The following is a 25,176-nucleotide window of genomic DNA, read 5'->3' as shown; positions in this document are numbered from 1 at the left end:
CCGTAGGCACATCACTAAGATTCACTCTTTGTGGCAGAAGTAAGCACGACAATATTGGAAGCATTCTTATAAGCTAACAATGTGACAACACATACAACACCACAGTGAAGAAGACAGGATAGCTCTCCTTTGCTGTGGTGTTTGTGTGTTAGGTTCATAGCAGAATGAATTGTCCAGCATGCATTATTATTTCATTGTGTGCATCTTGCTGCTGCTAAAGAAACTGTTTAATCTTTTTGGATACTTCAATGCGAACATCAGTTTTAAGATCAGATTCTGCAAAGCGTGTATGACCATCTGTGCCAACTGTTTTTTTCAGAATCGAATTGCGCATGCTGGCTTGACTCTCATCTGTCGTGCCCTTGCTCTGTGCCCCTCCTACTTGTGTGTCCCTTTCAGGAGGTAGTTTCGAGCGGTGCTTGTCTTGTCACAGCTCGAAAACCATCCAGATCCGTCATCTATATCAATAACTAGCCAAAAAGTGTTCTCTTTCCAGAATCATAGATGGCATTACTGCCTGTCCCAAAGAAGCCTCCTCTCGATGCTAAGAAGTGAAACAGAAGGAAACAAAAGTGGTTACTAAATAAGGAAATGGCCGCAATAAGTCGCTATTCGCCAGAGAGAGACAAAAAACACACGCACACAAACAGCTTGCCCATGTACTAGAAAGGTGCAGATGGATATGCCGAAAGTGAAAAACCTCGCGTCACAGCATGAGAAGAAAGGCTTCAGTCTCACTGCATGGACGACTTCAGGTTGGGACAGACAATGGGAAAGGAGCCTTGCAGAATAACCTCATGGTAACGTCACTAAGGTGCTGCACAACCTTGTAAGGACTGAAGTAGCAACATAATAGCTTTTAGAAACAACCATGCTGTCGGAGAGGTGTCCACACCCACACTTGAGCACCAGAGTAATTCTGGGGAGGGCATTGGTAGTTTTCTTGTTCTGAAAAGCCTGTCATTTTACAGGTACTGTTTGAGATCAGTATGAGTGCACTGTCTTTAACGTGCGTCCTGTTGACTGTGGCATACTTGCAGCCACTGCTGACCAGGCTGCCCTAACAAGTTTCTGTGAGACCGTTGCAGTCTATTTTTTTGTTAAATAATAATGATGAAATGGATTAAAGTGATGGAAGGCCTATTTTTCCTGTGTGGTAAATCAGTTCTGCAGAAGCCTGTATAGTTGAGGGAATTTCACGAAACGGAAGAATTGTCATCCACCCAACCGTAGCACGAATCTACAAAGGAAACCCATACGGGTTTCTGAGCAGAAACAAATAATAAAGAAAAAGTTGCAGTGGCTTAGCTCGGCTATGCCAGGATATACGTAGCATTAGCAAAGGTTCAGCTGATTATTCTTAGCTTTCCTGGTTGTCTAGATTGTCAAGGATTAGCTTGAGAGCAGCATTTGCGCTCTCCTTCTCCATGGCTATACCACACTGGCAAACGCCAGTCAGAAGCGCAGCGGCTCCAGCGCAGTGTCAGACGGCGACTGCACAGCGAGCGCGCGCCTGCACCAGTGCGTCTACCACGGCTACGACGTCACTCCTCTGGAATGCACAGACCGGCGGCGGAGTGCGCGAGAGGTGCCGGCTCCGGTGGCTCCGGTGCGCAAGCCGTGTGACATCACTGATCCTTGCGCATGCGCAGCACGGCTCTTGATGTGCCGCGCGAAACGGGCTTGGCTAGGCCAGTGCAGCTAACGCTACAAAAGCTTTACAGTTGAAGAAAAATCGTCCTGGTCCCCGAGAAGTCCGTAGGGATTTTATTTGTAGCATCGTACTAAACTCGGGTACAGTGGAACCTCGTTGATACGGTCTTCACGGGAACCAGGAAATAAAGCGTATATCATCCGAACATCGCATCATCCAACATATTATCCGATCAAATTGTATTATTGGGATAAGGAAAAAACCTTATCCTGAAAAACTTATTACGCAGAATTATATCAAGGAGGTTCCACTGTAGATGCCAATTTTTCCCCATCATTACTGTTTGGTAGTATGCTTCCTTATTACCTGCTGTCCAACTGTTTCATCTGCATGCACTGACCATGAAAGACCATGTGGTGCTGTAGCTGAACAGCAGTTGACTGGAAGCATCCCTTGCCAGAGCGGGCATGCTGCTTGTAAGAACTCACTAGCATTCACTGCCATACTTTGTGCAGGGTGCACTTCTGCGAGAGTATGAAGCCATCGACAAGGAAACTCCCACCCCAACTGACAGGCAGGTGTGTTCTAATTAATGATTATGCCACCCATGACATATTTTTCATCACCTTGGTTAAAGAGGAGTCCTCTCACCAGAACGATTTAATGCATGTATTAAAAAAAAAAAAAAAGAACTAGCATTCTTTTCATGTGGAGGTTTCATGACCCACCCACATACTGCCATGTGGTTTCGCATGGATTGCTCCATTTCTCTTTGCGTTCCTTCCAGATTGAAGTTGACATTCCTAGATGTCATCAATACGACGAGCTGTTGTCATCACCTAGTGCTCATGCCAAGTTCAAGCGCCTCCTGAAAGCTTGGGTTGTCAGCCACCCTCACTACGTTTACTGGCAGGGTTTAGATTCATTGTGTGCTCCATTCCTATACCTGCACTTCAACGATGAAGGTAATTACTCTAACATGGCACATACTGTGCGAGCCGGGCTAAGCAGATCTTCTTTGTGCAGCTTCTGCATATGCATGCCTGTCCACATTCATCTCAAGATACCTCTACGACTTCTTCCTTCAAGATAATTCCCAAGTCATCAAAGGTAAGAAATTTGAAGGTTTTCTTCAGAGCCCTTAGCAGTGAATGTGCTTTTTTCAGAATACCTGGCCGTATTTTCTCATTTAGTTGCTTTCCACGACCCGGAGCTGACAAACCACTTGGACAGCATTGGATTTCTCCCAGAGGTGGGCCCTTTCTTAGCCTCCTGGACTATTTTCACTGCTTTATTATTATTTTTTTTTTTCTGTGACAGCTCTACTCTATTCCATGGTTTTTGACAATGTATACACGTAAGTTTGCTTCTGTTCACATTTGACGAAGCCAAGTGAATCTTGCGGATTTTTTAACAGATGTGTTTCCCTTGCACAAGATATTTCACCTCTGGGACACACTTCTGCTTGGTAGAGACAGCTTCCCACTGTGCATTGGTGTGGCCATTCTACAACAGCTTCGCACAGATCTGCTATCATTTGGCTTCAATGAGTGCATTTTGCTGTTCTCAGATATGCCTGGTGAGTAAACAACTGGCTTTGAATAGAACCTAGACACGCAGAACATAATTAGCCCCTATGTGCACCAACGGCAAAGGTGCACACGAGCTGGGAGAACGACAACCATGATCCAATTACGAGGCATGCCATGGTGGGGGTACTCCCGTTTAATTTTGACCACCAGGGGTCCTTTAATGTGCGCCTAAATCTAAGTACATGAACATTTTTGCATTTTACCCCCATAAGAATGCGGCCCCTACGGCTGGTATTGAACCTGCAACTTTGAGCTCTGCAGCGCATAGCCACTAGGCTACTGTGGCGGATTATGTAGACAATGTATCGGGTGTTTCATATAGCTTGAACTAAAGATAAAGTGGTACAGCTTACGCAGTGGAGACCAAGAGCATATTGCTGGTCTTGAGTTACTTCAGGCTAGTTCTTGACGTGCAACTAGTTAACTTTAATAATGTGAAATTCCGAATGTTAATTTTAGGGCGCAGGTTGTATTTCGAGAGTTGTTGAGCATTGTAAAGTACCCAATTATATTGTTTTGATGATGTTTCGTATGCAGATTTTTCTACAGGCTTAGAAAGAAAGCCTGTGAAATATGAGAAAAAAAAGTCACTGCACACTTGTGGGTTGCAATGCTCAATTTTAAGATAATATAGCATGAAAATTGATATTAACAATTAGAATTCCTTTAATATCTCATTCTTAAATAAGAAAATCCTATTTAAGTATTTTTCCTTTTTCTCCCCACTGCCACCCGATTGGGTTTTGCTATACATAAGGCACCAGACCAAACCAAACCAAATCTCAATTGTTTCTAATGACTGGAGAAGGCGATCAGCCTTAGCAGCCATGTCTCCAGCATCAGCATGGAGTATGCCACATTCCTAAATGATAAGAGATCAACCAGCACTGAAAAAGGATTGAAATGCACCTGTTTACTTTTTTTTTTTACAATGGGCATGTGGGCTTATTTGTTTGAAAATATGTCTGAGAGCGCTGCAATCTAGATACTATAGCATGCTGCGACATCTTCCTTTTCTTCATATTTGGGGGACTTATTCAGAGCCTGGAAAAAATAGCCATGTAAAAGGCAACACCGTGTAAACAACTTTATTGGATGCTCTAAAACTTCCTTTCATGACCACGTGATACAAATTTGTGTCATGTCTGCTTCTGCTTGTTACCTAGCTCATGTTACCAATATATATCAAAATGTGGTCAGGTCGATGACCCCGACCTCATTGCTATATTCCCTGATGTTTCCACCCTTTCAATGTGTGTTAGCAAAATACTTGCAGGCCCCCTCGCCCTTCAGCATATATTCACCAGCTCGCATACCAGCCAACTGCAAAGTGTGGAATGATCTTGCACCCTTTTCACCAGTGAGGCCCCCTCCTGGGGGTGTGCTGTCCATGTCTGGCACTCTTCCAGTCATTTCCTTTGCCCGTTCCCACAGAGATAGATATACAGCGGTGTGTCCAAGATTCCATTCGCATCTTCTGCAGTACACCACAGAGCTCCACATTCAGAGCTCATGCAAGGCCTGGCAGCCAGCCTCAGGATCCACTTGTAAGCAGCCTCAGTCGTTCCTTTGTACTTATTTACATTTACTAGGGAGGGTTGGGGGACGCTATTGGCCGGGCATGCAAAAGAATGCAAAAAGTGCACAAAGGATAGTTCAGGTACACAAGGTTGCTTAGGAACACTACCCCACAGCATGTGTACAAGAGCCTAACAAAACTGCATTAAAAAAACTGGTGCACATTGCTTGACAAAGATAGCATGGTTTGTGCTGCTTTCGTTCATACTGCCAGATTTCAAGGAAGATTTGGCACAACTAGGTTGATTCTAGATTAAAAATGCCTCTCAAAGGAAATAACGCCAGTAATTAACCCAGATTCGTTAAAACCAACAATCATAACTTGATGATCAACGTTGCTGCAAAAAAAAAAGTCAATTCCTTGGCGCATTATAGCCAGAACTGGCTGCTATGCCAATAAAACCCAAATCTACTAACTCAGTTACATCTTTGTTCATCAAAGGAGAGCTTGTGCACTCTGCTGCTTGCCATGAAAATCCTGCAGATGTGGCAGGTTTAGCTCGAACAGACCAGGTAAATTGTGCACCATATGGGCATAGAAATGCGTTAGGCCCACACAACTAATAGCAGAAATCCTTTCATACCTTTAAACAGTATGCAGTTCCTTGATTACACACAGTCAAACAGAAATTTAGTTTTGACTCCCGATTAGGATCTTGTGTTGCATGTGGTTAGTATCCACGTAGTCAAAATTTGCCACAGGCAATGCAGCCTGGGTGTTGCTTGTGAAATATGCCAAGCTGATTACATCTGATTGAGCCTCGTCTTGCAGGGCATGTCGCCAGTGCCTTTGGAGGAGCTCAAGGCCGAACTCTGCCCACGAATCTCTCCTAGGGATCTGCTGGGTCTGCTTGAGTTGTCTCGTAGAGAGAGCTCCAAGCTGCGTCTTCTTGTTATCGATGTGCGTCCACCTGACGAGTATCCTTTGAGCATGAAGTGCTTAGGTTACATATTAATTTGCTGTGTAGCAATCTGTTCAGTTTTGTCCTTAGTGAAAAACAACCTGTGGTATTACTTTCATAATATATAAATTTTGCAACACAGATGCAAGGACAAGGCAGCTACCATTGCACAAATGCCATCAGATTTCCAACTTGTACAGTCCTGTAATGAAACGGCACCATTGAATCTGCTTGATGGTTGCTTTAAAATGATGCAGCTTGTTTCAAGAATGGCTGCAATACAATGCAACTTTGTTAATCTTCAGCAATGTGGCAGTCTGGGCACGTTAGTATTATATTTTTATAAAGAACTGTTTCACGGACGAAAAACACATACAGATGTGCCTTTTTTGTCCGTGTTTTCATTGCGCTTTAACAGTCCTTACAAATTGTTAAGCTGGCTACAAACGACAGTGGGCAGTAGAAAGGAAAAGTAGGTCATCTTGACAAGTTCAGCACGAGACAAGAGTATATGGACAGAAGTGCTTACTCGTAGCTCATTTTTTATTTAAGGGAAATTGCATAGAAATATGGGGAATCACAAAGAAATAAAATGGCAAATTGTAATCTGCAAGCAATGTATGCATTACGGCAGACATCACTTTTCATCTACACATCGAAATGAATTTGTTGCTTGCTGTTTAATTTTACATTTTTATGCACTTTCCTTGAAATGAAAAAGAAGATTCGCCTACGATTACAATACTTTCTAATGCGAAATTTGAGTGCAGCTCTATACGCGTTTTCATTTCACAATATATTGGCTGGTGCGGCACATTCCAAAGAGAGCGAAGTGTGGCGCGACTGCCTCGCTAATTGGGAGATTGCAAGAGGCAGCGTGTGGCTGCCACAGACAGACCTCCGCGAACGGAGCGAGCGCATCGAGGCACCGTAACAATGCGCGCTATTCTGGCACCATCGTCACCATAGTCCATCTTGCATGGCACTACACTTTTCTTCTCACACTTTGGCCATACCTCCTCCTCCGCTTGCCGCTCCATGGTTCCACTGCACCCACCTCCTGCGCATTCGCTCTAATGATTAGCAAGGTACGATGCTCGCTGCAGGAACGGACGCCTAAGAACTGCACTCTAAAAATATCTAGTTTCACCAGAATGCAAAGCATTTCAGAAAGCTGGTGTGATCAGGTCCAGCAGCGTTAAAGGGGTCGCATCTCGGTGCACGAGATGAGCTATATGCTATATGGAGTAAGGATAGTAGTTTTATCAGCTGTATAAACTTGGACATGCAGCAGCACCAGCAACGCACAGAACTGTTGTCGACGCCGTCGGCGTTTTGCCCGCGTTCGCATTGGTTGACGGTTGCCGGTGCCTCTGGGGGCGGCTCGGAGGTTTTCCACGAGATCAGAATGGGACACTCGTCGGGGAAGTTTTTACCACATTCTCGCCTCGCAACGTTTTTATATAAATAGGCATTTGATGCTGCAGCTAAACATTACCTCCCCCCCTCCTCCCGTCCCCCCCATGGCCTTTCGCGCGTTGGAAGAAGTCGCGTTTGCTCTCCCTCGATATATATATGGTGATTGCAAAGGAGGAAAGAGACGCTTAATTCTGCAGCCCTTCATGGAGCACGGTGCAGAATGCGCGTTTGCTCTCTGCCGTGCGTTCGCTCCCGGTGAAAGCATGCGTCCCTCGCGCCCTTTCACTCGCACACACAGCATACGGCGCGCGGCTACACCGACGGCAGAAAACCACTTTGGAGTGTCCATATAATTGCTCTCGCAATAAAACGAAAGAAAGTATTAGCGTAATGTTCTGACCATGCCAACAGTGCTGCACTTGCATGTCGGTACTGTGACAGCACAACGGCAAAAATGCAAATGTGCCTTGAGTATAAATGCTGTCGCAGTAAAACAAGTTGAGCCTGTACTTCTGTTTATGTATTTTGAGCTGAATTCGCCAATGAAATGGATCTACTAGACATTCAGCACTGCAGGTTGTCGTGTCTGTCTTTACAATGACATGCTCCCTCCATCCCCTTTTTCATTGCAACTGTTTGTACTGCTCCTTAAAAAAAATTGGAAACCCGTCAATAAAGATTGGCTTTGCCAAGTAAAACATCAGTTCACTTTGCTGTACCTGCAGATATCCATTATGATTAAGCTCTGAACAACCTTTCTTAGAAGCCTTAGAACGAATATATTGCAGAAAGAATTTTTCAAAAAGACCTAATACGAGCCTAGATAATATGAGCGCAACATTTACCTTTCGAATTTGCCCTCAAATGTCCTCCATTTTAAAGGAGTGGGGCAGTGCCCTGCCTACAGCAAAAGGGTTTGGCGTGGTATTTACGCTATGCAGTAAATTTAAGTGCATTGCAGGGCTGGAGTGCTTGCGAGCCGTGCTACGGACAGACTTAGTCCAGCAGTGAGAGTAGGCAAATCCAGATTGCGCATTTTGAAGCACTGTCTGAATAGCTCAATACAAAGCACACCTAGCAAGGAGAGCTCGGGAGTGAGTGCACGCTGGCACACATCCCTTGTAGATGATGCGCACCGCCATTCCTCGCAAGGTATGGCTGGCATAGAGTGTGGTCTGGACTTCGCGCAACTTGAGGCTGGTTGAGTCAAAATTAACACGATCCAATGGCTACGACAGCATGGCCAAAGTTTCATTCCTACGTAGGCAGGCCTAACTTGTACCTACCATAGGTACACCTCATGGGGAAATAGACTTGGCAACAAGGGCCTACTGTGACATCATGTCTTTGCCAACTAGCAAATAAAGTCACTGTAGAGGTTGACAGACTCCAAACTATTGCAATGTCTACGAGAAAGGTAGTACTAGTGCAACTTAAACATACCATGAGAAATTCCTGAACCAAAGGCAGGTATCAGCGGGGCACCATTCCTGGTGCCCAGAATGTGCTACCCAGCCATTTGGGGGGGGAACCAGCCCTGCAAGGTGGCCGTATGGTGGTCGTGGCAGGCAGCCAAAAGGAACACACTGCTGCTGTCTGTGTGAGTATTGTGCATGCACACACTGTTCTCCTGCAAGAACTGTCAACCCATTTATTTACTCGAGTTTTTCCCACCGAGGTAAGGAATCCCTTTTTGAGAGAGATCCCCAGCAATGCAGGTTGGAATGCAGAGGCCATTCAGCAGCAGCACTTTATCTCAGGAAAGAAAGGGTTTGTGTGTGGCGGCATGCAAGCGAGGCCTGCTCCCTGCAGGCGGCCAACGGACTGGTGCGCAGCGGCCAGGCGCGGGTGTGCCTCCTGCACGGCGGCATCGAGGCCCTGCGCATGGCAGGCCTCCTGGAGCTGCCCTCCCGAGTGGCCCAATAAACACAGCTGTTCACTCATACACCACCTCCTCATTGGGGTTGAACGTGTCGATGTACATGTTCTCCTTTTTGTGCATGCGGCGCACGTGCGAACGCAGGTTGTCCCTGCGGGCGGACCTGTAGCTGCAGTGCGGGCAGAGATGTGGCTTCTCGCCCGTGTGCATGCGTCGGTGCTGGATGATCTTCTTAAGCTGAATGCTCGCAAATCCACACACGTCGCACACAAAGTTTTCCCCGCTGCGGTGCTTTTTCATGTGCTTCTGCATGTCGGCCTCGGTGGAACGGTCCTTGCCACAGATCTTGCAGCTCAGCTTGACGGGTGCCAGCTTGGCAGCACCCAGCATGTGCGCTTTCTGGTGCTTGCGGTACGCCTTGTACACAGTGCACGTGTACGGGCAAAAGGGACACCGATACTCCTCGGCGTTGTGCCGGTGCCTCTGCGGGGGGGCCTCGGGCTTGTGGCGCTTCTTGCCGCACGGATGGAAGCCCTCCTGCAGCACATGCTTCATTATGTGCTTGTCTAGCTTGTCGCGTCTAGGAGACATGTACGGGCACGACGGGCACGAGTATAGTGGGCACAGCGAGCTCTCCTCGGAGCTGGCATAGCTGGCATTGCGGGCTGCCTTGCGTGACACCCCGTGGTGCATGCGGGCGTGCTTCTTGAACGCACTGCGGCTCTTGAGCACAGCACCACAGTCTTGGCACTCATAGCCCACCTCTTCGATGGGGGCCAGAGCGCGGCACTCTTCTTCCAGAGTGGGCTCAAACAGGGCCTCCTCGACGGCCATGTCGGGCGATGGGCCCACCACTACCTCGCCCCCTTCAATGATGTCCTCCTGTTTAATCATCGAGTTTGGCACCAGGATGATCTCCCCGTTGGCCTCGCCTTCCTGCAGCAGCATCTGGCTCACTGGCGAGTGCAGGGCATGGCCCTTCATGAACCCTTGGCCCTCCAGGCTCTCCAGCCCACTCAGCGTCTCCTGCAAGACAGTGTCGCATGCATCATCATGCTACATGCCAAACACTTGTTGCAATAAAATCATTATTCAAGTGCAGAGGTACACTGATTGATAGAGTGGCTGTTTTCTTCCCCACTGCCATGGTTGTGCACAAGATGGCAGGCCTCTAGGTAACCTGGCTTCCCTTCAGGGGGCCTGTAGTACAGTTAAGCCTCTATATAACGCAGTTGGTAAAATTGGCAATTTGCTTCGTTTATTGAAAGTCAACCTTATATGCAAATAAGTTCAGTTGCCAACGGAAATTTCTTTAACGGAAGGGGCAGTAAACATTTCCGAATCATTAGGAAATTGGAAAAAAAATTATTTGGATGACAAAAAAAAAAAAGGTTATCGCTTCAATCTTAAACCCAGCGACCGGTGTCTTGTCTATATCTTCAGTTCGGTAGTACAATGTGAAAAACTTTTGCATCTACTCGCGGCTGATAGTGTCGCGCTGCTACAGTAGAATGATGCTATCAGCAGACTGCTCTCCACACAGCCCAACCAATGCAGTGTGAGAACGCATCCGAAAGCACCCACCCTTGTATGCGGGGGAGGACCGTGCAGATCAGCCACCATCTTTCATGGCTCGTGCTCGCAGCATATGGTGCGTGATAAGATCTTATCGCAATAGGCACCAGGCGTGGGATGAGTTTGGACTAAATTTTATGTGATGAGTACCCATATCTTTTTTTCAGATGTGAAACAGTTTTTTTTTTCATATCATAATGCATACAGCGAGATAAGTCTCTTCAAGCATTAGTAGCATTGCCAGCTATGTATGAAACAGAGTAATAATAGTAAAATGCACTGCAGCCTGCCATAATTTATACAAACACTTGCAGAAATAAATATCTTGCGGCTCTTCTCTATTGCGCAATAAACATTCTTGTACAAGGCTTCAGCAGACAAAAATGCCAATTCTTGCAAATTACTGCTTCATTCATTGTTCGAGAAATGTGGAATATCAAACGCAGTGGATACCACTAAGACTATCACTAGGACGATATGTTGTGGTTCATAGCAAGCAACGATGTCGAACATAACGTGTGAATAAGTTTGCAACCACTGAAGACAAACTAGACAGATTATAACTTATTTCTGGTTGAGAAATTTAGAAGCACATTTCCTTTTTAGATGATAAAATACTTGGGTACACATTAAGATCAGGTACATAGCTTGTGCTAGTCACAAGTTCTCGGCTGTTTTTAATTTTGTTGCATCATCACAGCATCAGTGAGCCACTTGAGCAACTTTGATAGGCTGGTGTTTTCTTCCTCTCGGAATATGTCTTTGCTGTTGATGACTTCATTGATTAGTTCCCGAGCACTGCCCAACAATGAATTCTGTGAAGATGCTGAGCTTAGTAAATTGGATGTATCCTCAGCGAGCGCAGTATGCCTGGCCTTGTCACGTGCCTCATGTTTGATGCGTCCTATGTACAGCTCAGCTGTATCTTTGTTGCATCCTGATCACACCCGCCTTTAACGCAGGTGTTTCCTTTTCATGACAGATGATACTCGCTTAGTGAGCCATTGGTTTTTCAACTGCTCTACAAATTTCAGGAGAAAGGGAAATTGGCCAGATCACTTACAGTGAAACAAAACATTTCCCTGTGGTCCACTGCCTGTCTAGCGCACAAATTGAACAAAAGACAGGGGACGAGCAACACGGAGTTGCTCGCCCATTGTTCAAATTGTGCACTACACTCAGTCAATAATGCACCAACTAGTCAAAGCATGTGCATTGCTGAATTATTAAGGGCGTGTGAATAATGGAATTTTCTAATCGAATTGAACATTTTATCATTTTAAACAAAGCAAAATATAAAAACTTCCATGTAGTCTGTTTGGCAGCAGAAGACTTATTTACACTATTTGATATACTGCTATACAGTTAAACCTGCTTTAACGAATTCCTGGATATAACGAAGTTTTTCTATTCCCCGCCGTTACTCCATAGAAGTATTTGAGACTTCTATGTAATGAAGTGGCAGCGGGAGACCCACTCGAAATAACGAATTTTCCCCGCCGACAACCTAGAAATTTCGCCCCAAATTTTGTCATTGTTGCGCGAGCAGCAACCGGAAGCACCTTAATTCTCCGCCGCGACGGAATGCTTCGCGCGCTCAAATTCATGGCAACTGCGAAGCGAGGGATATGCACGTGTGTGTGCGTGCGAGAGGCGGGCCTGCATCCCTCGACCCGGCGATCTTGCCGCCGCAGGCGTGACCTTTCCCCCTCCTTTCATTCAAACCTGATCCCGCCGCTTGCTGCAGCTGGCCTAGCCCGCCAAGCCAGCACTCTCCTTTGCCTGTTTTTTTTTTTTTTCAGCGCGCTGGCAGCGCCACTCTTTGGTTACTGCGCAAGTCTCTGCGCTTCACTTCACTAACCTGACACCAGGTGGCACTATACAACGCTACGATCGTGTCGCTAGCTCTTCGTTTCCGACGCCTCGCGCTTGTGTCCACGACGCCTCGACATGTGTCCACGCATCCAGTACCTGGTGTGACATTCCAAGGATGAGTGCTTCGACGAACGCAAGATATTGACCTTGTCTGGAGTTTGCTTTGAAGATAAGCCACTTTTTCACATCGCAGATCGCTTCCAAGATACGGCGGCCGCCGCCAAAGTAAACGCCTCCCTTTCTCGCCTCCCCCGCCATGCCTAGTGCGGAAGCGCCTCCGCCCCTCCCCCCCCTTCTCCCTCGCATGCACGAGATTGAATTGCCTGACCCCCGCAAGCTTTCACTCGCACACACAGCGTACGGCGCGCGGCGATGATGTTGTCATGTTTGGACATTACACTGAACCTCAAAGCGACGTCCACGGTGACGGCTCAAATGCGCTTCGCAATAAAAATGTGCTTCTGCGCGGTTACTACTCCGACGGCGACAGCAAATGCGCACCCCCTACCGGCAGCTTCTCCGCGTTACCTGGAACTTATCTCGAATGCCATGCTTTTGTGCGCGGCAATCAGCAACAGCTGTACGAACAGGAAATATGTCATGGTGGCCATTCACTATCGCTGGCGACTGTCGTCCAGGCGTCGCAACTCAAGAATCGAATGTCTGCACACATGACATTTTGCCGATTTGTGCCTGTACGTGTAGAACAAGAAAAATAGTACGCGCTAACCGTTTGGTGGGGAATGAGCGGCTACGGCTTAAGCGGTCAGCCAATACATGGGGTTCAATGGGGGCTGGGTGGAGGAATCATCGCGACTACGTTTAAACCGCAATTACGCATTAAGCGGATACATATTAACGAGGTTTGACTGTACTATCCTTACTTCGTATAGCTGTCTGCTAATTTGCTGTCGCAATCGATGCTTCGCCTTTCGGACGAAACTGGGACTTTTTTGTTCATCGCAACTTTAGTGTATTGGGAGTAAATCTTGAGCGATAGTACATACGGTAAGGATTTCTTTTTCGAATTTTCGTGCCGAACCTGCATATACCGAAATCCTCTTTATAACGAAGTTTTTCAGGAATTTGTCAATTTCGTTATATCCAGGTTTAACTGTAGATGGCTTGCACTGACATCATTGTAGCCGCCATGTTGGTGCACCGACACGATGATAAGCTGGGTCCACAACGTCACGTGAAAGCTTTCAATAAGATGGATTGGACTGAAGTGCTCGTAGTCGCCATGTTGGTGCCCTAAAACAGTGATAAGGTGGGTGCGTGACGTCGCATGAAAGCTATCATCAACCGGATTTTGGCTTATTTGAAAACCTTGTAAATGATAACAAAGGAAATGGGACTGTATCTGGCGCACTATGACAATGACAGTAAGTCAGCAAATGCAAGTAGAACTGTAATGCTCATTGAAGGAACGAAGCAAATTACCATACAGTATCGCATGTCGTTTTAAAGGAACCCAAGCATGGCGACATTGCCCAAATAATAAGTAGATTTGCCTAAATCTGGAGAGAAAATCCATGTGCTGCTTAAAGTGAGACATGCATATTTAACTGGAAACTATTGTGCATAAATGATTTCCTCTGTGCATTCGCTCACAAACTTGTGTGTCTGCACAACAACCATGGTTCTCCTGCAGCAGAATCATTTGGGCCACTCATATTTCCTCCTGTAGACTTCAAAAACTCCTTCTGTCCCTTAATATTTGAATGAAGCAAATATTCCACAATACAAATCGAATAGCGAGAACTATTCTATTTGTATAAAAAAATTTGAATATTCGCACACCCCTGCGAACTTTATTTTCTCAGTGGCACAGGACAATAGCAATTATTACTTTTAGTGCACTACACCAAGCATGGCACAGCAGTTCCATGCCCGGACTAGACACTACTGTCATGAACATCTAATGTTACACACCTGTACTGCCAGCATGAAGACTACACTTTTGTTTAGCTTGCTCTTTCTTTTAATGTTTTTCACCACATTTAATGTACGAAAATATTTTCCTAAGCATTTTTGATCACAATGGCCACTGGCTTCGGCACCACGATTAAGCATTAAGCAATACCTCCACCAAAAGCAAAAATTGAGAAATGGGTACAATCAACGTCCAATTTTTTGGACTCCCAAGGGACCGCGAAAACTTCCCAAAAAAAACAAAGACATGCTTTTAACTGCCCTGAAGGGCTCAAAGCGCCACAGTCACATCCGAAATAGCTTTAAAGGGGTATTGAATCACCCCTCGGGCTTGGTGAAAAAACATTGTCTGCGGATAGCACACACTGCTGTGAACATCTCAGCCAAGTTTTGCAGTTCTGCACAGTGTGTGGAGCTCACGAGCAGAGCTCACAAGCTGACCAAGTTTAGTAAACAGGCTTAGTAAGCGAAAATCTGCGTTCGAATTTTGATTATAATCATTTACTTCCAGAAGAAGCAGACTATAGGCTGCTCGCGCTCGGCCACCCACGTTGGAATTAAATTTTGGCCACCCTGCTTATCGGTGTTGTAGCAGTCGGGTCCGCTAATTTCGACTGGCTTTGAACGCTCAACTAGCTTTGAACCACGCGAAACTTAAGGTCAGACCACAGACACGTTTGACAGCGCACACTCACTCCTGGCCGCTACTGGTTAAGATGCCTTGGCGAACTTATTGATAGCGCTTCAAAATGCGAAGTTAGATGTGACTAATATCCATCGGTCAAGCTTGCGAAGGACAAAGCCAGTTCGCACCACGTTAGCACAGTCAGACTAGAGGCATGTCATGCACAAAGGAAACACTGCGCATACGCACTACAGTTGCATGTAGCTGCGGTCTGCTACGTAGTGTAGATACTGTGGCCGCCACAGGGTGCTGCGGCGAGTCCACTGGCTAAGCGCACTGCAGCTCGCTGAGGACAACCACGTCTGGCTTACGTTTATTGCATCATAGGCGCCAAAATCAAAGGAGTGGCATCTACATTAACATCTAAAATCAAACTTGAACTGCGTGCCACGGTGATGTTCAGTAGGCAGAGCGCTGTGGGCACATCCCTCTCCGCTGTAGGCTTCGCAGTGTGTATCATTGAAGGAATGGAAATGCCGCGACCGCTATGCTTGATTGCCAATACCTCCACTTCTGCTGAACGCATTGAAGTACTTTTGGCGGCAAATTATTTCTGAAATAGCAATTTTTAACTTCAAATGCATTTCTCTACTTCGATAAAAAAAAATGGCTCAGGGCCCCCTTTAATGTCCTGCCAGGACACTTATTAGGCACCTCAGAGCTTGTACTGTGACAGAATACAGGGGATGCGCGCATGTGTAATTATTAAGGAACACATTTTGTGTCCCGTGAGAGTGGCCCCTTTGCACTCTTGGTTTGCTTCACTGAAATACATCGCATATGCTTGACTGTATAATACCACTTTATTGCGAGAAAGCTAACTTTCGGGAACCGGCATTCACTTTAGACGCTTGCCATGCTTCAACACCATTGGCGAGGATTACAGATGTGAAGTCGGCATCATTGCCAACAGTGGCAAATCCTTTAAATAAAAACACCGCAACAGCAGGAAGCTTAAAAGCAAACGTCGCAGCAGCGAGGCCAAACACCAGCACAAAACAACTACTATGTCTGCCTGCGAACTGCAAGAGCACGGGTTCGAGGCTGGGGGATAATCAAAATGGCAGCAGTAGTGGCGTCAATTCATGCCATTTCGAACCTATGGTCATGCAAGAAAGTCTGAAATATTGTACAGCGAAGGGTTCTAGCGTCCGAAATTTCAGATGTCCTCATACATCAGCTCAATGGAGTATGTGGCAGTGCTGCGAAGACATCCCGATTATGAGGCATATGCGAAAGATCGGTTGTTGACTGTAGTTGTGACATCTGGGGCGCGATCTTGTACGCGTTCCAAAATGGAACGGAGGCGTTCCGTTCCATCGAGCCGCACACGATTGGTCAATTTGAACGTCGCGGTTGAAATTGGCCAATCGTGTGCGGCTCGATGGAACGGAACGCCTCCGTTCCATTTTGGAACGCGTACAAGATCGCGCCCCTGGTGGCGGAGAATGATAAAACTGTGATGGTGCTAGCCTCTGAGAATGAGTGACATGATGTGCCAATGCAACTGTGGGTACACTCTGAATGACTGAAGAGAGCTAGAGCAGCATGCAACTGCAGATCGAATCATTTTTGTTGAGCAAGAGACACATTCCTAAAAGAAGCTCTGTAAGGACCCAGCCACGGGTTTCACAAACTGGTCTAGTGCTGCAAGTTGTGTACGGCCATGCACAGTGGATCGAAAAAAATTCATCTGCTCACCTGGTGCTTTTCTCGGGCCAAGTCCATGTGAATAACTTGGTTGGTAGGCAGCACTTTCATGTCAGGGCTGTCATCAGTCACAATCTCACCCACAATATCAGGTCCTATTTCATCACCCTCCATGATAATCCCATCGGGACCCTAGAATGCAATTGAGATTTAAGTTTTAGGGAGTGGGCAAATGAAAACTGTGCTAATTTAATGCTTCATTTAAAGCCTTTTCTCCTGGAACCACACACTCTTGACAGCACGGCATGCTCAGCATACCAAAATATGGACTAAACCAATAAGCTAAGCCAAACAACAGTGAAGTATCAAATTATGCACCACGCCAATATTCACAGTCATCTGCTAAGGTAAAAGGAAATAAAGAAGCTTAATTTCTCTATATTACTTTGACAATCAACATGCACTGACAGATATGATAACCAGCCTTTTCAAGTTAACTTTTGTCTCAATATGAAAAATATTCTTACAGCCAGCAACACTCAGTTCTTGAGTCTTTTGATAGCAGAAATACAACTTGTGCGAGGTTCACTGATGCAACCATATAGGACCTGATGCTTTACACCAGAATGCTCAGAGCAATGGTGTCTGTTAAAAGCTTGCCTTTCATTCAACCAGTCAGTGACGAGCTTCAAGCAAGCTCACAATGGTGTGCTATGGTCATCGCATTATGGTGCCCCATTTTACAACAAAAAGCTGTATTTGCTAAGCAGCCCTGGGCATTCCAGGACATTTATGTTTTATCACAAAACTGGCCATCAATGGGTTGTCCTGACAATAGTAGTAAAAAAGAAAACGCTAAAGAAAAGGCATCACTACTGCAGTTGAAAGTGGGACTTCTCCAAACGTGCCATCAGTTAAGTGAAGCACTAAAAGCAGCATTGCTCACGTCATAGTCTGACAAGAACCTCACAACTAACAACTGACACAACATCACAGAAGGTTTCACAGATGCCACCACATGTGTATGCTTGGCAGCTTCGTCTACACGGTCGATCAACAAAAAGAAAAAAGATAAATGAATGCGCCTGGTTCACCACAGTGTCCTTACAAAAGAGCTGTTTGCCGTTCTAGATGTCAATCAATAAGGAGTCGAGATTGGCCAAATTTTTAAAAAACAGTCGTAGCTGCTCTACGGTGCTTTTTATGCAAGGTCGGCAGAATAACTCCCGTATTCAGAAATGCGTCTTAAAGGGACTGACAACTGGCCAACATGTGTTGCAACACGTTGATGGAAATGAAATGACCACTGATTTATAGTAATATAATCCAGCACGCTGTTTGCGATTTTAAATTGTCACAAAAGTATCAAAAGACCAGTAAGTGGCTGGCAGTGAAGTCTTGGCACTTTGGATGTAGTATATGAGATTACTGTACGTAAGTCGGCTGTTATTAAGCACAGCATACTTATTGCGTAATATTGCAGTTCGTATATTATTGGACTTTTGCACTTTATCCGATGCGCATTATGAAGTAAAAAAAAGTGCACGCTAATGAGCAACGCTGCCTTCGTGGTAACGAGTGGAGCAGCAGAGCGGACCGAGCTGTTCAATCTATTATCACGGCACATACAAGGGCTGTTGTACACATGCGAGTTTGTGTGTTAGTACCTCGAGTTCTCTGGTCTCTGCTAGGTACAAAATGCCATCAATAAATTGTGCCGTGAATGGATGCAAGCACTGCAATAATAGGTGGGTCTCCAAATGCACGCCTCAGTCATAGGGTGGTGCCCTCTGCATTTAAAATGCGGATCTTAAAGTTTATGCTTTTGCTAGCTGAATTCAACGGAAACGATTTTGGGGGCCAGAAACACGTCATAGACGTTGGGTTTTGGACACCACCTACAGCACTACTGGCATATTCTACCACTTAGCTTGGCTAAAGAAGCGTGGCGCACGCAGCCAACAACAGCATGGCCTTGGAGATGAGTTTTTGTTACATGGAGGGAGCCGTCGCTGGGGCATAGCTCCGGACACCACCTATTATTGTAAATATTGTTACGAGGCATTGTGTATGAGCCTGCCATTAAAGGACCGCTGTGCTAGGCGAAGAGGAAGAAGACGGGACAACCCTCGTTGGATGCTGTCAGCCATTCTCTGGTAGCAGCAGCCTGTATATATTGTCTCTCCAGTGTACTTGTGAATCCCCGTGACAATATAATTCAACGCTTCATAATACATGAACCGCAGGAACATTGGCTCAATAAACAAAATATTACTTTTTTATAGCTAAAGCCGCACTTGTCGTCCATTTCCCACCAATGTTGGCGTATAATTGCTATCGCACTCACTTATCACTGTTCCCAGCATGTTTCTTGGGCTACATCCTCAATGCAGATCAGAAAATTCTGATAAAAATGTTCCACGGCATTTTCCATGTTACCACTGTATGGTTGGACACTCAGACCAGTACACTTTCTGTTGCACAAAAAAACGGGTACCATAAAAATTGCTTGTCAGTCCCTTTAACTTAAAAGCCACAAATTAGCTTGGTGAAGTCCGGCCCAAGACGATGCCCGACGTGAATGCACCTAAGGAAACGCAATGAATGTTGAGCTCAACTTGACCAAGTAGTGGCTTCAAGTTGAGGCACATATTTGAATACGGCGCTAAATGAATAGTGTATTTACTCGATTCTAACGCACATCCAATTTTCGCTGGCTTAAAGTAAGAAAATAAAAGTGTGTCTGAGTGTAACATGCTGCCAATTCATTAAAGAAAAATATAGCATGCACGCAACGCTTGCAATCAGACAAAGATGTACCGAATTTACCTTCATAGATGGGATTTTTTTAATGAGCTTTCATAATGAAAGCGGCGCACCGTCGTCGCCATTTGCGCTTTATTGGCCACAGATATAGCACACAGGATTGGTATCCTCGATCGACCAATTTGGATACTGCTATCACTTTTGCGAGACTCTGCATCAGACTTCTCGAAGTATGTGACAGCGAGCTTGGCACACCCGCAGAAACACCGGTGGACGATTGCACTAACGCATTTAGTGCCGAGTGATGCGAAATCTCGCGAGAGAAGTAGTATCTCCGAAAGTTATTGGCATGGTTGAGCACAAAACGAGCCAACAGCAACATTAGCAAAAAACGTGCTTTGTTGCCATTTTGTGATGGCGATGACGCTGTGTGTGACGGTTGACTGTTACCAACGGTATGAACCTGGTTTGGTTTCATATCTAACTGTAAAACACAGGCAATTTTCGGGCCCATTTTCTCCGAAAAGAGGTGTGCATTAGTTCGAGTAAATACGACACTTACTCATGCTCACTCATGCCCACACATACTCACCAGCTCTCGCTCACACTGACTTTTGTTGATACTCGTGGAAGTGGATACTACGTTAAGTACTCACATCCACTCTGCCAATAATTCCTGTACAATCACTCACCCTTTTATCTCATGTCTGTGGAGTGATTGTGAGTCAGCACACTCATGAGTGAGTATGCTGACGTGCTTTTTATGTGTATGTGGACTGTACCACTGACCGCAAAATTTGCAAAGGGTAAAGAAAGGCAACAAAATTTGGTCACTGTCAATGCAACCACCCTAAACGGCGTGTACTTCCAGTATGTGATCTCCACACTATACTTTCAGCACACAACAATGAGACAAAGACAAGGCGCTGCACATATGCGTTGTCATGAACCAACTGGTGCTCTACACTACTTCAGAAGCTCTAGAAACTCTCGTGTACAGCAAAAAAGTACCAAGCTAGTTGTCAGCAATGATAGGGTCCACAGCTTTATGGGCGTACTGCTAATAACATCTTCAAACCTGAAAACAAATTTTTTGATGTGGTAGCACTCAAGCACAGCCACACGTTGGATCATGTCTGCTAATAATCCTGCAGAATGTTTTCCAAATGAGCAAAGCAATACAAGGCCCACAAGAAAGGTCGCACATGGTAGTCAATGAAAACATTACCCATTGGTGGTTATATGGTTTTAAGAGTTTTATGACTTTTGCTTTCTATTTGTAATAGGTTATTTATCCAACAAAGGGACACAGTTTTTATCTGCTGCATTTATCAAGTTTTCTTTTTTTTTTTGCTTATTACAAAAGAAGCTTTTCACGCCACTGCCAGCTACAGCATGTCAAGACAAATGTTGCACACTGAAAAGTTTGACAGGAGCACCAGTTGAAATGAAACTATGTGCACGGTAAACAAAGTATAGAAGAATGGCACACGGGTTGTCATGTCTTGCTCAGTTTCCAAACCCATCCCTTGGCACACATTCAAGTTGTCATGAAAACACGGCTGTATGCGAGGTAGATGGCCACATATTTTTTTATTAACTGCATCCTTTCCAAACAATGGAATAACTCAGCCTTTGGAGACATCTTGCTTCCTTTCATGGCCATACTTATTAAGGCCTACAAATGCTCTCAATTGCTGAATGCAGCATATTTCTGCTGTTCTTGAACACAAATTTGCCTACAGTGCTCATCTGCACCTCATTGGGATGTTCTACAAGTTGCAGCATGGCATATACACATTTTCATTTCGCAATATAGTACATCGCACCGACTGGCAGAGCCACGACACGGGGCGCCATATATATGGACTGGCCACAAAGTTGCCGCTTCCCGGCAACTGCAGCTAATGCAACCATAAACTTTACCGAGAAACACTTGCGGTGAACGCTATGCACGAGGTATGCTTCCTGGTTCTTTTTTTATTTCCCCCGCACGGCCGCCGCTGCCGTGCATGCATGGACGTGAGCGGGCGTGGTGCTTCAAGGTGGCTTCCTCTAAATTCCCTAAATATTTTATTAAGCAGAATATATAGGGACTTTATTTAGCTTCCTCCGCTTTCCTCCTCGCGCCATATTTTATCCCCTGGTGCGTGCTGCGTTCGCTCAGTTACGCCGACGTTCAACGCAGAAACAGGCGGGTAAGAGCTGCCCCTCTAAAGAAGTAATACCATGCCACTAATACAGTTGCAAGGAAGCAACAACAGTAAGTACGATGAACACCTTTTTCTCAATGTACAGAGCACCATCAGCCCTCGACGTGTAAAATTACTGCGTTGATCATGGCGTTGCAAAGCCAGCATGGCCACCCAATTCACTGTAGTCACAAGCACACCTCACAATTGGCGCATAAAAATAGGAATCAATTAGACTGGGTCCGCTGTCACAACAGCTTGGCTGTAACGTCCTGAATGATTGTGGCTAATGAATGCAACGACGCCATGGTTTGCATTATATTGCGCGGCACCTTCCCAATTTTCACACCGCCGAAACTACTTAGTGGTGCAGCAGTGGCACAATTTCGGTGGGAAAGACCCTTCTCGAGCAACAAATTACTGTCGGTGCAGAGTGGCGCAGCATTCCCACGACCGCACAACACTGTTGTGTTAACCATCTCGTCATTGGCAATGCAAGCTCGCATTTCACTCTTTGTCTGCACAAATGGCATCATAGCAACCAGACCTTTAATATTACCATTGAGCTCGGCCTGTACAAAACGCGACAGTCGCAGGCACTGCGGCACATGCCATGATAGTTGGATAAAAATTTTGTGTTCATGTCTGCAGCACATTAAACGGTTGCGAGCAAGAAAATATATGGCACAAATTATCTAAACCTATAAAAGTTCCAGTGCAGTCAAGACTTGACCTGCCTTCCATAAATGCAATGCCTCATGGTCTGGTAGGCTGGTGAACGTGCCAGTGTGTGTGCTCTAGCAGGGCTTCGCATTATATCACCAAGATGTGTTTATTAGGGCTACTTTTGGCTAGCTAGCATTTGGGGAAGTTCACTTTTGACAAATATTTGTCCCCTCTGCAATGGTGTTGCATAGATTTCAATACTGACATGGTGTCTGTTGTTACAAGCAACAAGCGTGAGCTTTTCTTTCTCCCCATTAAATTTTGTAATTGACCACAATGTGCCGATATTTCACAATAGTGATCACTGCCATGTGCGTGAACAGTGTTGCATAGATTTCAATACTGACATGGTGTCTGTTGTTACAAGCAACAAGCGTGAGCTTTTCTTTCTCCCCATTAAATTTTGTAATTGACCACAATGTGCCGATATTTCACAATAGTGATCACTGCCATGTGCGTGAACACTACGGTCGTCGATTTGGAGTCATCATCGAAAAGCAACAATTCCCTGCAAATTAATTATGTTTTGCCACTGAGGTGAGCTCACTAACTACAAAAGACCTGTAGTCACCTGTGAGTAGATAAGGGTGTTCATGTTGATAATTGAGGATGATGAGACAACCGATGCCGACACAGGAGGCAGCATCTCCTCCTCGGTGCCCAGGGTCTGCATGTCCTCGGGCACCACTTCCACAAAGTGGGTCGCTGCCTCCATCATCTTGGCACTCAGTCAGGCTGCTTTAGGCTTCCATGCACCACCACTGCGACATCATCAAAACAGATGCTCGTCACGACATCCCTTCACACAAGGATTAGCTATGTGCAATTTCAGCCAGTGCATTGAAATGCCAACTTTTCACGCATGTCATCTAGATAGCATAGTTTTCAATTGCAGAGTCGGCTTTAATTACCAAGTTACAGATATGTATCCTCATCACTGAATCTTCAGGACGGCTGAAGAAAGATGGCTACGTGTCTATTCTACTTGTTAAATTTAAATGTCTAGAGTTTCGCGTGCCGATTGGGGGATTAATTTTGGCGACATCTCCTTCTTTAACGTACGCTCAATTCACATGTACGAGCGTTCTTGCATACCGCGCCAATCTGAATGCGGCCGCCGCTGCCGGGATCAAATGCTCGAGCTCAGCAGCGCATCCCCGAGGAGCTTTTATCATGTCGACACAGGTAAAACAGGCAACTTCAATTAACAAACGACGGCATATAATGCTGCAACGCGCTTCCCCGACTATGAAGTTAACTGCAATCTTGGAAACGTGCGCGGCTCATAACATGCAAGTCAACCAGATCAACATGAAAGCGTGGTCACGTGCAAGTGTAATTATTCAACGAACCTTTCTACCGTTGTGTGCAGGTCGCGCAGAACACTTCAGATAAAGACACTCACATAAGGCAGCAGAAGCATCAGCTTTGTTTCTGTAAAAGCAACTGCGCCAATTTTCCGGAGGCATCTACGCGTCGCCGTCAGACACCACACAAAGAGGCGCTCGCTTACAAGTGCAGCAAAGGGTTTCTTTTATCTTCATATTTAGCGGGGGGAGAAAGTGTTTCGTATCTGCATCGGCTCCCGAATCTCGCGCGGCAAGCACGTAAAAAAAGCAACATCCAGGGACCAACCCCCACGGTTCTTCCACTCCCGATGGCCAGAGACGCCGAGAACAAGCGACGACGGCGGCCCAACGTGCTCGCCGGCATTCCCCCTCGTCCACGGCACTCTCTAGGGCACAAACTTTATCCAAAACATTGTGGAGCCTACTGGGCAAGCGCCTTCGCGGCGCGCATTGCTTCGCCTGCGACGACGAGTGAATGCGAGACGCACTGCGAAACGCATCGTGCACGCGGAGCGCAAAAATGCCGCCAGCCGGCCCTGCACGGCCTGCGCGAGTACGCTCGAGCAGGGCCACGGCGGCGGGCCAAGAGAACAAGCGGCAGCGCAGTAAACTGCGCCGCCGCCGCACACACAGACGCACACACGAAAAAAAAAAAAGAAAAAAAAAAAAAAAACCTCGTTAAATGAAAGTGTTGCGCAACCCTACAGACAAGCTTCCCTGCCTCGGCGTTACTATTTTTTCATACCCCCCCCCCCCCCTTTTTTTTTCCATCGCTAAACGGCAACGACATGTGCCCATCGACCAAACGCACTCTCTCTGATTTATTTTTGTTTTATGTACTTCCTTTTCAACGGGCGAAATCGCTACTGAGAAGCAGCGGCGGCGTATCGACTGCAGCGTAAGAATGCAGAACGTCAGTCGAGCGGGCACCGGCGGTTACCAGTTCGACTAGAACTAAATTGACGCATATCTGCCCTACAACATTTCACGCAGCAGTTTCAATCATTAAAAGAATCTCAACATCGTCACGGTTATGGTAACGGCATGGGCACAAGCACTGGCTGGCTGCGCTAGTCAAGTAGCAAAATGGCGACTGCACAAGGGCGGTCGGAAAAAGATCTTTTAGGCTTACATATGCTTTGGCCTAAATTTAGGCCTACAATACTTACCTGTGTTTTGGTCGATGAAGGTTTCGACGTCGTAAGCAGTGCCTGTTCGTCCTTGATTCGTAAATTAACCCGGAAAGCCAGTAGTTTTAATTAATCACGGATTTCAATTCATTCGACGCGACGCACGCTTCGATTCACAACGCCATGTTCCTTAAGCCTTCTTCAAGGGAAAAGGTCCGCAGCGCAGTGGGATGGCGCATTGCGAGGACTAACTAGGCTTACTAAATTTT

The 25,176-nt window shown here is 46.0% G+C and overlaps 2 protein-coding genes across 4 annotated transcripts in view; one reads left to right on the top strand and one right to left on the bottom strand.

The window, feature by feature from the left end:
• The window catches only part of LOC119449356 (TBC domain-containing protein kinase-like protein), a 37,547-nt gene extending 28,459 nt beyond the window's left edge, over window positions 1–9,088 (top strand). The window contains exons 16-25 of the mRNA XM_037712524.2: window positions 2,170–2,232; window positions 2,442–2,619; window positions 2,681–2,764; window positions 2,821–2,906; window positions 2,975–3,011; window positions 3,072–3,233; window positions 4,681–4,793; window positions 5,597–5,742; window positions 8,616–8,745; window positions 8,958–9,088. Of these exons, the coding sequence (XP_037568452.1) occupies window positions 2,170–2,232; window positions 2,442–2,619; window positions 2,681–2,764; window positions 2,821–2,906; window positions 2,975–3,011; window positions 3,072–3,233; window positions 4,681–4,793; window positions 5,597–5,742; window positions 8,616–8,745; window positions 8,958–9,071 (1,113 nt within the window). The 3' untranslated portion in view covers window positions 9,072–9,088. The remainder of the gene's footprint in view (window positions 1–2,169; window positions 2,233–2,441; window positions 2,620–2,680; window positions 2,765–2,820; window positions 2,907–2,974; window positions 3,012–3,071; window positions 3,234–4,680; window positions 4,794–5,596; window positions 5,743–8,615; window positions 8,746–8,957) is intronic.
• LOC119449357 (RE1-silencing transcription factor) lies at window positions 8,783–25,139 on the bottom strand. Of its 3 annotated transcripts, none has more exons than XM_037712527.2 (4): window positions 24,947–25,139; window positions 23,000–23,189; window positions 16,796–16,936; window positions 8,783–10,050 (listed from the first exon to the last, which is right to left on the bottom strand). In XM_037712527.2, the coding sequence occupies exons 2-4, from the start codon at window positions 23,144–23,146 to the stop codon at window positions 9,082–9,084; spliced, it is 1,257 nt and encodes a 418-aa protein (XP_037568455.1). In that variant the 5' UTR covers window positions 23,147–23,189; window positions 24,947–25,139; the 3' UTR covers window positions 8,783–9,081. The 3 variants fall into 3 exon arrangements, with proteins under 3 accessions (XP_037568455.1, XP_037568456.1, XP_037568457.1); XM_037712528.2 differs by lacking the exon at window positions 24,947–25,139 and adding an exon at window positions 24,064–24,397; XM_037712529.2 differs by lacking the exon at window positions 24,947–25,139 and adding an exon at window positions 23,781–24,052.
• Between the last annotated feature and the right edge of the window lie 37 nt (window positions 25,140–25,176).

This window comes from Dermacentor silvarum, chromosome 4 (assembly GCF_013339745.2).
Source record: "Dermacentor silvarum isolate Dsil-2018 chromosome 4, BIME_Dsil_1.4, whole genome shotgun sequence".
Taxonomy (NCBI): Eukaryota; Metazoa; Arthropoda; class Arachnida; order Ixodida; family Ixodidae; genus Dermacentor; species Dermacentor silvarum.
This window is presented reverse-complemented; position numbering and strand designations above follow the sequence as displayed.